We start from the raw sequence: 14,450 nt of genomic DNA, 5'->3' as shown, positions 1-14,450 counted from the left end.
TGCACCATACTTATTTTTGTTTGTAAGGAATGGAATGGAATATATTAGAATTCTTGTATTTGTGGGACACAAACTTGCAGTTGTACTGTAGTGAGTCTCTATGTGAAGTCACATGTTTTATTCATCTTAATGGAGGAGATTCCGTCTTAACATAGCAGATAAATCTTGTTCTGAAAATCGCTGGAGATTCAGTAAAAACCAGGCAGAAAATTGCCATTGAAGCAGCCAGACAGTCCTGAAATATCATATGTGAGAGAAACTTGACTCGTTTTCCCAAATTTGACAATAACCCTAAAAAAATACACAGTAATTCAGTAATAAGTTGTGAAGCTAAAATTTATAAGCAATTAATAATAAAAAAAGAAAGGATCACCATGCTAAAGACTGATTTCTCTATTTTCCTTATAGAAAACATTACAAAATAATTATCATAGGAAAAGCTGATCAAAAGTATACAGCCAAAAAGTGTGGGGAAAATTATCGTAACTGTTGCCCATAAAGTCTAGGAACACAGATAAATATACATAATGTTGTCAAGAGCTTTTTCAATCTTTAAAAAATAAATAAAATAATTATGTTCTGGATTTTTGGACGCCCTGTAGAAGTGTGTCAGGCAGTTAATAAAAATTTTATGGTTATCTGTGTGATGTTTGTGAGTTTTGTTAACTTTTCAAAATGTCACTTCTGAGTTCTTTCTCATTCTAAATATATATTCACTTTCCTACGTTTCTGCTCGTAATTTTTGTGTTTTTTACTTAATGAGGGCCCCACAAATTGTAGGAGCTTCAGTTCCCGAAAAAACCAGGATGTGCCCTTCCACGACAGTCTCAGAAGCCACGGAATTTCTCTGCAGCCTCAGTTTCTTCTTAAAAAAAAAAAAAAAGGCATTTGCTCGGCATTTCCTTAGAATTGCCAGAGTTCCGCCAACCACACAACTCTCTACCAGTGCGGAGGGTCTGACCGGAGGGGTAGGGAGCTCACCAGCAGTCACCCTCCCGTCACAGACCTTACTCGGGGTCCTTCTGACCCCGCTCGGCCCCTCCCCTGCCGGACACCGCGAGCCGCCGGAAAGAACGGCGGGGCGGGGGCCGCTGGGCTGTAGTACCCTCCCTCCGGGAGGAAAGAGGGCAGGAGGGGGACCGGGTGAAGGTGGGCACGGGGAGCTCGGGACCCGCGGGGCTAGGGGTCGGAGGAAGTGGTGGCAGAGCGGGGCCGACCGACGGATCGGGGGGGCGGGGCACCATGCCCGGGAGCCCTAGAGTCTACTCAGCGGCGGAAGTTCCGGTGTCGGTAGGCGGAGGTCAGAGGTCAGCAGGAAGTCGATACGTGGCCACCGCCTGTCCCCGCCGAGGAGGCGCAGCAGGCGGAGATGGCGGCGGTGCTGAACGCAGAGCGACTCGAGGTGTCCGTCGACGGGCTCACACTAAGCCCGGACCCGGAGGAGCGGCCCGGCGCGGAGGGCGCCCCGCTGCTGCCGCCGCCGCTGCCGCCGCCCTCGCCTCCCGGGTCCCGCCAGGGCCCGGGCGCCGCAGGGGAGCAGCCGGAGCCCGGGGAGGCGGCGGCTGGGGGCGCGGCGGAGGAGGCGCGGCGGCTGGAGCAGCGCTGGGGCTTCGGCCTGGAGGAGCTGTATGGCCTGGCGCTGCGCTTCTTCAAAGGTGAGCCGAGCAGGCCCCACCCCCGCCGCCTCTGCCCCGCCCCGGGGAGACTGGACCCGTCTCGTCCTCACCCACCCGTGCGGGACCGCGGTGACCGGAGCTGGGCTCTGTCCTTGGGGTTACCCGAAGTTTGTCACTACCCGCTTGGCCACTAGGTCCCACCCGTAGGGGCCTGGAACCTTGGTTTATTAGTCCAGGTCCCGCCTCCCCGAGGTTACCGGGGCATCTTACCTGACTTAGCTTCTCGGTTTTCCAGGAGCCTGGGTGGAAGAATGAGCCATCTCTCTCTTTCCCAGAGGTTCCCGTTCTGGGATTTTTTTTTTTTTTAACTGTCGCATTCCTTTTCCTGTTTGTTATGGCTTGGCACGTCAGAACCACCGATTTTTGCCCTTTTTCCACAGTGGAAATCTTTTCATGGGTTTCATATATATATTTTCCATTCATTCTGGAGAGCTTAGGACTTGATCACCTGGCAGTACTGATGTGGCAGAGAGAAAGAAGTAAAGTATTAATCCCCCTTGGCTTGTCAAACTCTGAAGAGAAGGGATGCTCACTATGTAACTAGTAACTTCTAGATCGTTAAAATTTTACCTTATAAGCAATGTCCAAGAGTGAATTCTCAGATTAAGGCCTAAAAGTACCCTCTGTACTTCTCACAGAATTAATTGTAATAAATCTTGTCTTAGAGCTAGATTGTGGTGTGTGGGTTTTTTTTTTTTTTTTTTTTTTGGTTTTTTTAATTGGGTGGTTCACGTAGTCAGATGGTGGTGGTACCAGTCACATGACCTTGTCAGTGGGAAAAACTGATGAGAAGAGATACTTAGATCTTCTGGGATAGATGAGCAAGGAGAAACATCAGCAAATGAAAGTTTAGATGTGGTTGCTAGGTTCCGTATACATTCCAGAACAGCATATTTATGACACTTTTCCCAGAGGGAGTACCTTTTGGAGTACATATCTTACTAGCTGAAGTTGAGTCGTTGAAAGTAGTGATACATTCGAAAGTTATTTGTTTTCTCTGAAAATGACTCTAATTGTGCAAACTAATGAAAGTCTTTTATAAATTTTCCAGAATATTTGGTCATTCCCCTTCATTGCATTTTTTATTAAAAAGTTTACCCTTGAAATATTCATCGTCATTGCATGATGAGTTCAGCTCTCCGTGCCAGCTTGGGGAATTGGTAATGGCTAATGGGTTTTGGATCACTTGACCCTTAGGTCACTGGCTTGAATTTAGAGTTTCCTGAGGTGATGATACCACTTATGTAAAAATCTGGTGGTTTCTGTACAATTCATATAACAACATTTTACTTAAAATTTTTATTCTTGGAACTTACTTTTCCGGTGTACAATAAGATTAAAGTATATTGTAGTAGAATAACATGTAAGAATAGAAAAGAATGAACTTCTAATACTAACTTTCACCATATAACTAACAAAAAAATAAATGGATAATTTTATCTTCTGAGTCTGTCTTATTTGAAAATGGTAGTAATGTCTTCTTTGAAAGATTAAAACACTCTTTCCCCCCCCATTATTTATTTATTTATTTTGGCTGTGTTGGGTCTTCGTTGCTGCAGGCGGGCTTTCTCTAGTTGCGGCGAGAGGGAGCTACTCTTCCTTGTGGTGTGCGGGCTTTTCATTGAGGTGGCTTCTCTTTGTTGCAGAGCACAGGCTCTAGGTGCAGGGGCTTCAGCAGTTGTGGCTCGCGGACCCTAGAGCGCAGGCTCAGTAGTTGTGGCGCACGGGCTTAGTTGCTCCGCGGCATGTGGGATCTTCCCAGACCAGGGCTCGAACCCATGTCCCCTGCGTTGGCAGGCAGATTCTTAACCACTGCGCCACCAGGGAAGTCCCTAAAACACTCTTAATGTGCAGTAAATTTAGCATTGCTTGGGAGTCAGGAAGCTCTGGATTCCTTTTTTTGGGTTGTGCCGCGCAGCCTGCAAGATCCCAGTTCCCCGACCAGGGATTGAACCCGGGTCATGGCAGTGAAAGCGCCAAGTCCTAACCACTGGACCTCCAGGGAATCTCTCTGGATTCTATTTACCATGTACTCCTAGACAATTAACTTTTGTCTTCCAGACTCAGTTTGTTTATATAGAGAGATATAATATGGCTGGATTAAATGAAATTTGACATCTCAGATTTAAGGTTTAGTGCTCTAAACCTAACATTATCTTAACATGTTTGTTGAGTGGTAGGATTCCTAGGGGAACCTGTAATTTGGGACCTAGTTATCAGTCACCTTAAAGAAAAAAGCTACATTGATAGTTACGATTTACTAAGTTCCTAAGTTAAGCTCTCAAAGCAATATCCAAGTACTTAAAAGGAGAAATAACAGTCTAGCAATCAAAAGCTCCCTTTCTGCATGGATCATTACATGTTAGCAATGAAGAAGCTATTAGTATATGAGGTTCCTGAGTTGGGGTTGGGGGGAAGGATCTAAAAACAGTCAGAAGAATTATGGAAAGTAGGGTGAGTCGAGTGTTGGCTGCCTTTGTTTTAATGTGTGAATTTTTCCAGCATAATACTTGGCATTTTTATCAGTCTTGCAAGGACTTTAATAAATCACTATTTTGTGGTTTTGTATCTCACATGAATTAGAAATAACATTACACTTTATCTTTTACTGTGGAATAAATATGAATCTTGAAAGCATGGGTATCTTTTTCCATTGAAAATAACTTGGATTGGGAATTAGGAACCCTGTTTCTCATTCTATCCCTGTCACAGTGATCATAGGCCAGTGACTGAACCCATTGTGTCAGTTAGCTAACCCTCTTAGTTTTTGAAGATAAAAGTAAAATAATAGATGAAAATACTGGAAAATGTAAGTTAGCATTTTACCATCTAAGCTCCAGACATTGTTGAATCCTTATTATGGATCAAGTTTTATATAAGGTTACCAGTGTAAATGAATAGTATATTCCCTTTTGCTATTATGGAACTTAGAGTCCAAAAGAGGAGTTAAAGACCCAGTGGCAACTGCAATACGATGTGGAGGATCCAGAGAGCAAATGCCATTCCAGAGAAGGGGGAAGGCCAAGAGCCATGAAAGGGCAAGACGTGTGTCGGGGTAATGGCAAATAGAAAGTAGGTACTGTAGTTTGATGGAGAGAGCTGGGAAGGTAAGTTGGTGTCAGATCCGTGGAAGGACTGGAATGCTATTGTAAATAGCCTTTTTGACAGCAGACAGTGAGGAACCATTGAAGGTTTTTAAAAGGAGGAGCAAAGTTGCCCAGTTCTACTTTAGGAAGATTAAGCTGGTTTCCTTATCTCTTTAGGTTAAGGAATGAATCAGCTGGCTTTATTGTAGCCTTTATACTTCTTGGATAGAGTTAACCTGGGGAGTTGTGTTTCAGTTTTTAGAGTTCTTGGGGGTGAGTTTTTCCTTCTCTAATACTTTGTTGCCTCACTCCATTAAGCTGGTAGATGGTTGCATTAATTTAAAATTCCAGAGTGATAATTGCCACCAGTTATTGAGCAGATGTTCACTAAATATCAGGTACTATTTTGAGAGCTGTATATATACTGTTTTGTGTAATCCTCTACAAGCCCTTCAATGGGGGTGTTATCCTGGTTTCTTAGTTGAGAAACTTGCCCTATAGGCCCGTTAGTTACCAGTAGTAAGAGGCAGAGTGGGTCTTGGGTCTGTCTGATTCCAAAGGCAGTTCTTCCCACTATAGGAGATGAAAAGCAAATAGGAACCTTGCTTTTTGATGGTGTTCCTAGGAAAATATTCAAAACTACCTACCTTGTTGCCTTACCACGTTTTAGAACTTCTTTAATATATTTGCTTGAAAATATTAAGAGCTAATGGAAAGATATTGTTTTTCTGCTCATGGTCACTTTATCGAGAATCTCTTCAGAGATCTGGAAAGGTAAAGTGTGGGAGAATCATCTGCTCTAAATTCCTACATAACATTGTTACCCAGTTTCCAATTTTGGTTGTTATGAAAAAATCCCCTCCAAAGGACTGAAGTAAATGTGCCCATCAAAAATATTGATAAATGCTAAATCTCATTGCTACTAATACATTATTAGACCTTTTGAGAGGCCTGCATTTAGCCAACATAATGATTGTGTTTTACTCTTGGTAAATTGAAAATGGATGTGTGATTCATTAGCAATTGAAAAATAGTAATATTCTAATTGTCTTTCCTTCACTGTAATACTTTTCCTCACATGCTATTTGGTTTGGGGTACAGCTTAAATAAGAAAGAAAAGATAAATGCTTCTTTCCCATTATTAGGTTTCAAAATAATGAGTTGTCTCCCTTAGCAGCCTCAAAAGGTGACAGTTTTCAAAATGTTATATACTCATGCATGTAAACCTTTTTTTTTTTTTTTTTTTTTTTACTTAGGCTCTTATTATTGAGGCTCAAATTGTATGATCTTTAGCAAGTGGTGGCCTCTTAAGATTGGCTCCTAAGTTCCTTTGACATGACTAGTAGTCTTCTATAGCTTCCTTGGTATCTGGTATGATGAGATGTTCCAGATTCATCGTATACATTTCCTGCCTCCATAGGAATCAGCCATTTCTCCAAAGAGACATGGTTCCTTTAGTGGGAAGTGGCATTTGAAGAGCCGTAATCTAGGTGTTAGCAGTGGACGCTCATTGCTACTGGATTGGTCGTTATTTCAGTAGACAGATCTAGGGTGTGTGTGTGTGAGGGGAGTGATAAGTTTTTGAGGGTGTGATATGTGAAAGGAAGCTGTAGTTGAATTTGGAGGAACTTAAGTCTAGGACTCAGTTTCTCTGTGGAATTGTTAATGAATTTCCACTAGCATTGCTGTAGATTACACTGTGTTATGTTGCTGATAGCAGAGAAGCAATCATATGTACATACTGAATAGTTCCATTTCCTTTTGTCCTCTTGAAACATATGCATCTCCAAGAACTTTTATAAATGGCTCCATTAATGTTTTAAAATACTGTACAACTGTAATTTATTCTTTGGTAACATAATAATTAGTGTGCGCCTCCTGGACTTAAGTGGACTAGCTTCAGATAATTTCAAGTTTAATTGTTACTATTGAATATCTATTAAATTTTGAGTTTATTTTTCCCTTCTTTATTGTCTTTATCTTTAGGTATAGATGTGTAGCGTAGGAGGATGTAATAGACCTAAGAGACACTTATAAGAAGGAAAATTATAGCCGCCAAGAATAGTAATGCCTTTTAAACATCTGCTTTTTTAATTTGCTATTTCATATTAGATTTGAGCTGAACTAAAATTTTCCTTTGAATACTGGATTCAAGGATATGTTTATATATGTGTATTTTTTGTATATATTTTTGTATATGTGTATATTTTAGTGTAACTGATTTAACATTTGCCTGAGGCCTCCCCTTTATTTACTGCACGTGCAGAAAAGTATATAAATCATAAATGGTGCTTGATGAATTTTTACAAAGTGAGTACACTTTGGTAACCAACAACCAGAAGGAGGTAATGTTTACTTTTATCAGTTAGCTAAAACGAGAGCTACTCTGGCTCAGTATTTAGGAAGTTGAGTTCTGGAGTGAACACTACGTGGGGTACTTTTTCCTAGTTTTGCCACTCAGTTGTTTAAAATCTGCCTTCCTTTACTCAAATTGTTGTAAGAATTATAAGAAGTGTGTGTGTGTGTGTGTGTGTGTATATATATATATATATATATATATATATATATAAACTCTTAGCAGAGTACCTAGCAATTGGTATTCTGTGACTGCTTATGTTGTTGAAGAGGAGAGATTACCAAGAATTTATTAGAGAGTGTGTTGAATTAATGGGGGGGAGATCTACTTTTATTAAGCACTTTGTACATGCTAGACAGTTTCCAGAGTTTCATACTCATTAACTCAGAAATACTGCATTTATTATACTTTATTATAAGTAGTATAAGAATGTATCAGTTTATTTCTCAATTGAACATGGACGAGATGTGGTTTTAATTTTAATATTTCTAGAAGATGGATTTTATTCAAAGTGTATTCTCTGCCAGGCAACAGTGATAGGGCCATGAAAGAAAACAGATTTGAGCTTAGGCTGCTTTGGGGGAAATTCTGTATCTGCAATGAGAGAAGGGGGAGGTGGTCCTGCTATCTTCCACACAGTTCAGACAGTCCCTGGATACTGCTTTCAGTTTGAGGCATCATTCTTTAGGGTTAAAGACAAAATGGAGCTCATTCAGAAGAGAGCAACTTGTATAGTGTGGGAATTCGAATCCCTGCCATCATTATTATAATAGCTGCTGTTTAATGAGTGTCTGGTCTACTCAGGCACAGTATCAAGACTTTGGAGCACATTATTTCTAACCCTCACAAGAAATGTGAGAAGTTATTATCTCCATTTTATTGATAGCAAAACTGAGGCTAAGAAAGGTTATCTGTGTCTGTGTTACATACTTAGTATAATAGCAGAGCTGGGTCTTTAGGAGGTATGTATGAGTGAATAAGCTGGGAATATTTAGCCTAAAGAATAGAGAACTCAGGGCAAATATGATGTACAGTATTTTGTGGCTTTTTTTGAGGTCTGATCTGTTAGATGTGTTTTATTTAATGCCAAGGACTAGAAATAGACCCTGTGGATAAAATTGAGACAGATCTACTCAGAATAAAGACCTAAAATAAAAATCACAGCTATCCAAACATGGAATAGGCTGTTTGAGACAATGAATTCCCATCACCAGGAAGTGTTCAAGCATACGTTAGCAGTAACTAGGTGGGTATGCTTTGATTTCTTTATCTTAATCTTTTATGTATCTACTTCAGGTTTTTTCTTTGTTGTTACCGTGCGGCTTATATAATATAGTTATACTATAAAATACTATACTGTAGTATAAAAATATAGGTTAAACTGATGACTTCCATAGCATACAGTAACTCTATTCTTTCACTTCTCCCTCCCTCACATTTTAGACTATTGATGTTACAATATACACCTTTTTATATAGTGTGTCCAGTAACAAATTATTGTAGAGCAAGTGGTTATGTAGAGAGGATTTGAACTTTGGTTGTGCAGTTCAGTCGTCTATCTTTAATATCCTTTCCAACCCATAGATTTTATTGGCTTTCATTTCATCAAATAAAGGCTAGAAGGAACATTGAAATAATTTGTTACCTTCCTCTATCTTCACCTCCAGAGAGAAGAGAAAAATATTTATCAGTAAACTTACTCTGACAGTTGACATGTGAGACTAATAACCTTTTGTTTAATTAATTTCAGATGGAAGGGTAATCTTTCAGAGCTTTGGGCTTGGTAACTGTGATTATAACGCTATTATCAAATTATTTATGCTGTCTTACTAGAACTGTAAAGTTAGATACTTATGAATTTAATAGAAATGTAATCTAGAAGCCATTTCTCTCTTTATTGGGAAAATGTGTTACCACAAATTTAGTGGCTTAAAGCAACACATACTGTTTTATAGTTCTGGAGGTTAGAAGCTCAAAATGGGTCTCACGGGGTTAGAATCCAGGTGTCAGCAGAGCTCTGTTCCTTCTGGAGGCTCTAGGGGAGAATCTGTTGCCTTTTCCAGCTTCGGGAGGCCAGCTGCATGCTTTGGCTTGTGGCCCCTTCCTCCATCTTCAAAGCTAGCAGCATAACATCTTCAAATCTCCGTCTGACTCTTCTTGCCCTCCCTCCATTTATAAGGACTCTTGTGATTACTTTGGGCCCACGTGGGTAGTCCAGAATAAGGTCAGCTGCAATCTTAATTCCCCTTTTTCCTGTAACCTAACATATTCACTGGGATATAGATTCTGAGGATTAGATGTGGATATCTTTGGGGGGGGTGGTATTACTATGCCTACCACATGTTATAATGTCTTCTGAGCTGATTACTGAAATTGAGCATATGAGTTTACTCCTTTTACCTTTTTATCAAAGTGAAAACCAAGGCAATTTAAAGGTCAAGTTGTGCTATAAAATTTATAAGGAAAAATAGCCAACCCCGTCTCTCTTTTTTCCCATCTCCAAGACCTTCTCCCCCAAGGCAACCACTTTCCATTATTTTAACTGTTTCTTCTGGTATTTGTCTCCATTTTCCTGCTGCTTCTTTTAATTTATTAATTATTATTATTTAAATATTTATTTATTTGGCAGCATCAGGTCTTACTTGTGGCACGAGGGATCTAGTTCCCTGACCAGGGATCAAACCCAGGCTCCCTGCACTGGGAATGTGGAGTCTGGACCACTAGGGAAGTCCCTGCTTCTTTAATTAAAAAAAAAAAAAGAAAGAAAGAAAAAGAAAAAAGTAGCTTATAAATGTATGCCTCTCTCTTCCTTCTTCCCAAATTCTTAATTTTATAATATCACATTTGTGATTAAATCAGTGTCAGTTGTTTCTATTTGTGTTATTCATACCTGAGACAGATCATGCACTTTGATTATATGTTGGTTCTTATGCAAACTCTTTGTCTTTTGTGTAGTTAGAGGTAATTATCATTTTTTTCTCTGTCCTCAGGTAAACTCTTTTTTTTAAGAGACATCTCTCCTAGATATCCTTAAATTTTTGATTCAGTCTTAGCTTTCTACCTTGTGAGTCTCCGCCCACTGTCATCCTGAAAATTACCTTCAACTCTCTGTGGTGTTGGAATTCCTTCTCCTGGAATTCCTTATTTTCTTTTAGACTTTCTCTTTTCCTGTTGGAAATTTCTTTCAGCCTTTTTTTTCCCCCTATGTTGGGAGCTTTCTCAAATGTCCGGTGATCCTTGGGTATTCATTCTTGTTAAAGGGTGAGGCACTGGAGAGCCAGTTGTAACCTTGAGTACAAGCTTTTATTGTAGGTAATGAGGCAGAAGATTCATCGGGGAACCCTCGACATCAGTGTCTTTCAAACTAGTATGTGTAAGTCTTTTATTTTGTGCCAGTTTTTCATGAAAATATTCCTGTCTCCTGCCTGGAGTGTATGAATCTAGTTGGCCAGCATTTAGGCACTAGACAGGAGAAGGGAGGGTGGGTGGAAGTTGTTTACCATTTACCAGCGAAACTTTCATTTCATTTCTCTTTTTAGTCCTGCAGTTCACTCTCAGGCTGGTGTTCTCCTACCTGGAGTATCTGTGATTCGTGTTCTCTAGTGTACACATCCAGACCTCTGCTAAGTAGGGGCAGGGTAGCCATCTGCCTGCTTGGGATTGCCAAACAAAATGGGAGGTGGGGTACCTGTTTTTTAGATAGTTTTTATTTATATACATATATATATGTGTGTGTATTTATTTGTTTGTTTGTTTTACTTCCTGGCCACGCCCCGAGGCATGTGGGATCTTAGTTCCCCAACCAAGAACGAATCCGAGCCCCCTGTATTAGAAGCGTGGAGTCTTAACCACGGGACTGCCAGGGAGGTCCCTAGATAGTTTTTAAACCAAAACCCCTATTTTTATCTAGACTTCAGCTTTTAAAGAACCTGATACCTTCAATTCCCGAGCCTTTCCAGGGTTCTCTGAATTGGCTTCCTTTTTCCTTTTAGTGGGGTTTCATTGAGGATCAGATGTAATTGTGTGTGTTCAGTTCACCATGTTTAACTGGAAGTTGAATTTGATGTTTTCAATCCTTTTAATTATATTCGAATTTTTAAAATATTTAGAAATCATTTGGCTTTTGCATTTATTTCTTCCTTTAGTCCAGGGTCAGTAAACATTTTCAGTAAAGGGGCAGATAGTAAATATTTTAGGCATTAAGGACCGTATATGGTCTGTGTTCATATTCTTTGTTTTTTGTTTGTCTATTTCTGCTTGTTGTTTAACAATTCTTAAAAAAGATAAAAAACATTCTTAGCTCACAGGCCTTAAAAAACAACTGTGGGCAGAATTGGTCTAGTTTGCCAATCCCTGCTTTAGTCTGTCTCCTTTAGGTAAAATAGATGTTTAACCTGACTTTTGGTCTTCAATTTTATAGAAAATAAACTTTTTAATGTAATTGTTGCTGGACAGATGCCAGCAAGTGATCCCTTTTAGTCCATTTGATTGAAAGTGGCTAGCTCTGTACGCACGCTTCTCCAGGTAGTAGCCATCGTCATTTCCTGCCTTGCATTGATGTGTTTTCACACACTTGCATCTGAAAAATAGCTCTGCCGCTTCTTTCCAGCATAATTTATATTTGTCTTTTTTTGTTGCCATAGAAAGCGCTTTTCCAAATTGATTGAATTTAATGACTTTGTACTAATTAACTCTATAAGTGCAGGGACCGAGGATGATGCCTCTCTTCCTTACTGGCAGGACTGAAAGAGCTTTCCTTTGGGAATATGGTCTTGGCTAAAGATCTTTGAGTTTCAGCAAGGTTTTTCTGTCTATTGCAGTTATGGTAGTTATAACTTCTTTCCTGCTAACTACGTTTAATGCCCTTGGAACCAGAAATAATTTTAGGAGAGGGAATTCCCTGGCTGTTCAGTGGTTGGGACTTGTTCAGTGGGACTTTCACTGCCAGGGCCTGGGTTCGATCCCTGGTCAGGGAACTAAGATCCCACAAGTCGTGAAACAAGGCCAAGTTAAAAAACAATAATAATAATAAATAAAATATATTTTTTAAAAAAGAAATAATTTAGGAGAAAATTATTCTCATCTAACGCAGAAAAACTAAATAAAACAAACCTTCGTGGTGTGTGAACTAGAGCCATCTGAAGAGTAGGAGAGAAGTAACTTTTTTGTGATACTATAATAGTCTGCCTAATGATATTGATTGTGAAGGGTTTTCATTTTCTGTTTTCGTTGAAGTTTAGAATGTCAGCATGATGTGGGCTGTCCTGTACTAAAGGTGGTTGGGATTCTTAGTATATCCTTCTGGGTTTTGTATATTCCTCAGGAGAGAATAATTGATCTGTTAATCTCGTCCCAAAGGCTGAAAAATAAGTTGCCTTGACTTTTTAAAAAGGTTTGTTAAAAAAGAAAAAAAGCATATGTGTATTTGATATAAAAGTACATATGCACATTAGAAATCTGTGGAAATAAAAAATGAATAAAGAAAAAATCTGTAATCCAATCTTTCAGAAATAATTATTAGTATTAACATTTTGGTGTGTTTCCATTTCTTTGGTTTGTATGTGTGTGTGTGTGTGTGTGTGTGTGTGTGTTTAAGACAGATTTAGTTCCCAGCTAGAATAATGATGAATAAATTGAGGATTCAGTAATACGTATTAAAGGAAGGATTATAGAGCAAGTCTTAAAACTAGCAAATGCATAAAAGATTCTATGGAAAGGCCAGTAAAATTCGCAAGATTGGATGTACTGTTTTGCTCATTTTCACAGAACTTGACCTGTACAGTCAGTTTCTTCTTTAGAGAGATTTGTTGGGTGTGGTTTTGCTGTGGTGAGTGCCTGTTTACAAAGCGTGTGCTTAGTGCTGGCGTTCATGGTGGTGAACAAATTTATGTGAGTGCTTGACAGAAACTTACACTTAAAAACATATTCCCCTTTTGAAAAATTAATTCCGTCAGGCATAAAAAGGGCAGATGTTAAAATGACATCCAAAAATCCTGAAACCCCCCCTCCCTCTGTTGATGAGTCACCTTTTAGGGTCAAGGTTAGCCTAACACCTTGCTGAATAACGGGTACAGTTTCCTTGTTGACTCACCCTCTCCCATGGTCCCCGATTCTAGTTTGAAATAAAGGAGCAAATTTATCACCTCATATGAAATGGACCCTCCCTCCATTAGAATAACTTTATAGTAGTCATATTTTTAAAATATTTTTTTCATACCCACTAGTCCTATCTGTTAGCTTCAGATCATCTCCCTAAAGCAAATAAGAATTCTTGTGTGTGTATGTTTGAAAATTGCTGTATTACATGACTACTCAGAAAAGTGTTTGGTCTTCCAGTGAATAAAGTTTCCATCTGACTTTATCTTTATTGACGTTTATTTGGGTCAAAACAACCACTTTCATAGAATTTAGACTTTTTTTTTTTAAAGGAAAAAACAAAATAAAATCTCAGGGATCCTGATTGAACAAAACAAGGAAGTTATATTCTGCTATGCACTCTACCTCCACTGTTTCCCAGGCTCACTACACCTATTTTTTTCTTGAATGACCAGCAGCATATTTTTCTTTTATAAGGCTCAAGATAAAATGAATAGTTAGGTTGGTGCCTTTTTGGTTTTAAAAAACAAAAACTTTCTAAATAATAATCTTTCAATTAATAGGCTAAGATCAAGGTTGGAGCTGTTTTTCAGATCATCACTTTTGGGGGAAGTAAGAAGAAAGTTGTCTGTGCTATGTTTCTCTGAGACATAATTAGCGTAAGAAAACTTTTGGTGATTAATATGTACAAAATTAAGGTAGATGGTAAAGGAAGCTTATGGGCATCTTTAAAATTGGAGAAAGGCTTTTTGGTAAAAAGTTGCCACTATTGTTTCACATTTTTTAGCACCCTAACATCTTAGAATACAGAGTTCTGATAAGCTAATTTTGTAAGAAAAATCTTAACTGTAATTTTTAAAAAGAAAGATCTATATGTTTAATCACCCATTTTTACATAGTTATAAACCTAGTATCTAATTTTTATTCTACTTATTTAAATTAATACATCATAAATATATTCTCTAAAATGCTAAAAAGCCCTTATATTGTTATTTTAATAGCTGTATAATCTATTCAGTGGATTACTATAAGCATTGCGTTATTGTTGAATAATTAGGTTTTTAATTTTAAATAATGCAGCAGTGAACAGGTATAACACCGTGTTGCTAAGATAATTGTTCGAGGCTGTATTTAGAAAAGATTCATTGGGAAGTGAATGAAATAAGGAGCACCTCTTTTAGACTTGTTGGGTTTTATTTTTTATTTATTTTTTTTAAATTAACGAATTTATTTATT

The 14,450-nt window shown here is 38.8% G+C and overlaps 1 protein-coding gene across 1 annotated transcript in view; it reads left to right on the top strand.

Moving 5' to 3' along the window:
- The first annotated feature begins 1,319 nt into the window (after positions 1–1,319).
- Positions 1,320–14,450, top strand: part of ACBD3 (acyl-CoA binding domain containing 3) — a 34,269-nt gene continuing 21,138 nt past the window's right edge. Inside the window, exon 1 of the mRNA XM_027122349.1 lies at positions 1,320–1,655. Within this exon, the coding sequence (XP_026978150.1) occupies positions 1,370–1,655 (286 nt within the window). The 5' untranslated portion in view covers positions 1,320–1,369. The remainder of the gene's footprint in view (positions 1,656–14,450) is intronic.

This window comes from Aethalodelphis obliquidens, unplaced genomic scaffold, assembly GCF_003676395.1.
Source record: "Aethalodelphis obliquidens isolate GAN/ISIS:26980383/991018 unplaced genomic scaffold, ASM367639v1 scaffold24, whole genome shotgun sequence".
Classification (NCBI taxonomy): domain Eukaryota; kingdom Metazoa; phylum Chordata; class Mammalia; order Artiodactyla; family Delphinidae; genus Aethalodelphis; species Aethalodelphis obliquidens.
This window is presented reverse-complemented; position numbering and strand designations above follow the sequence as displayed.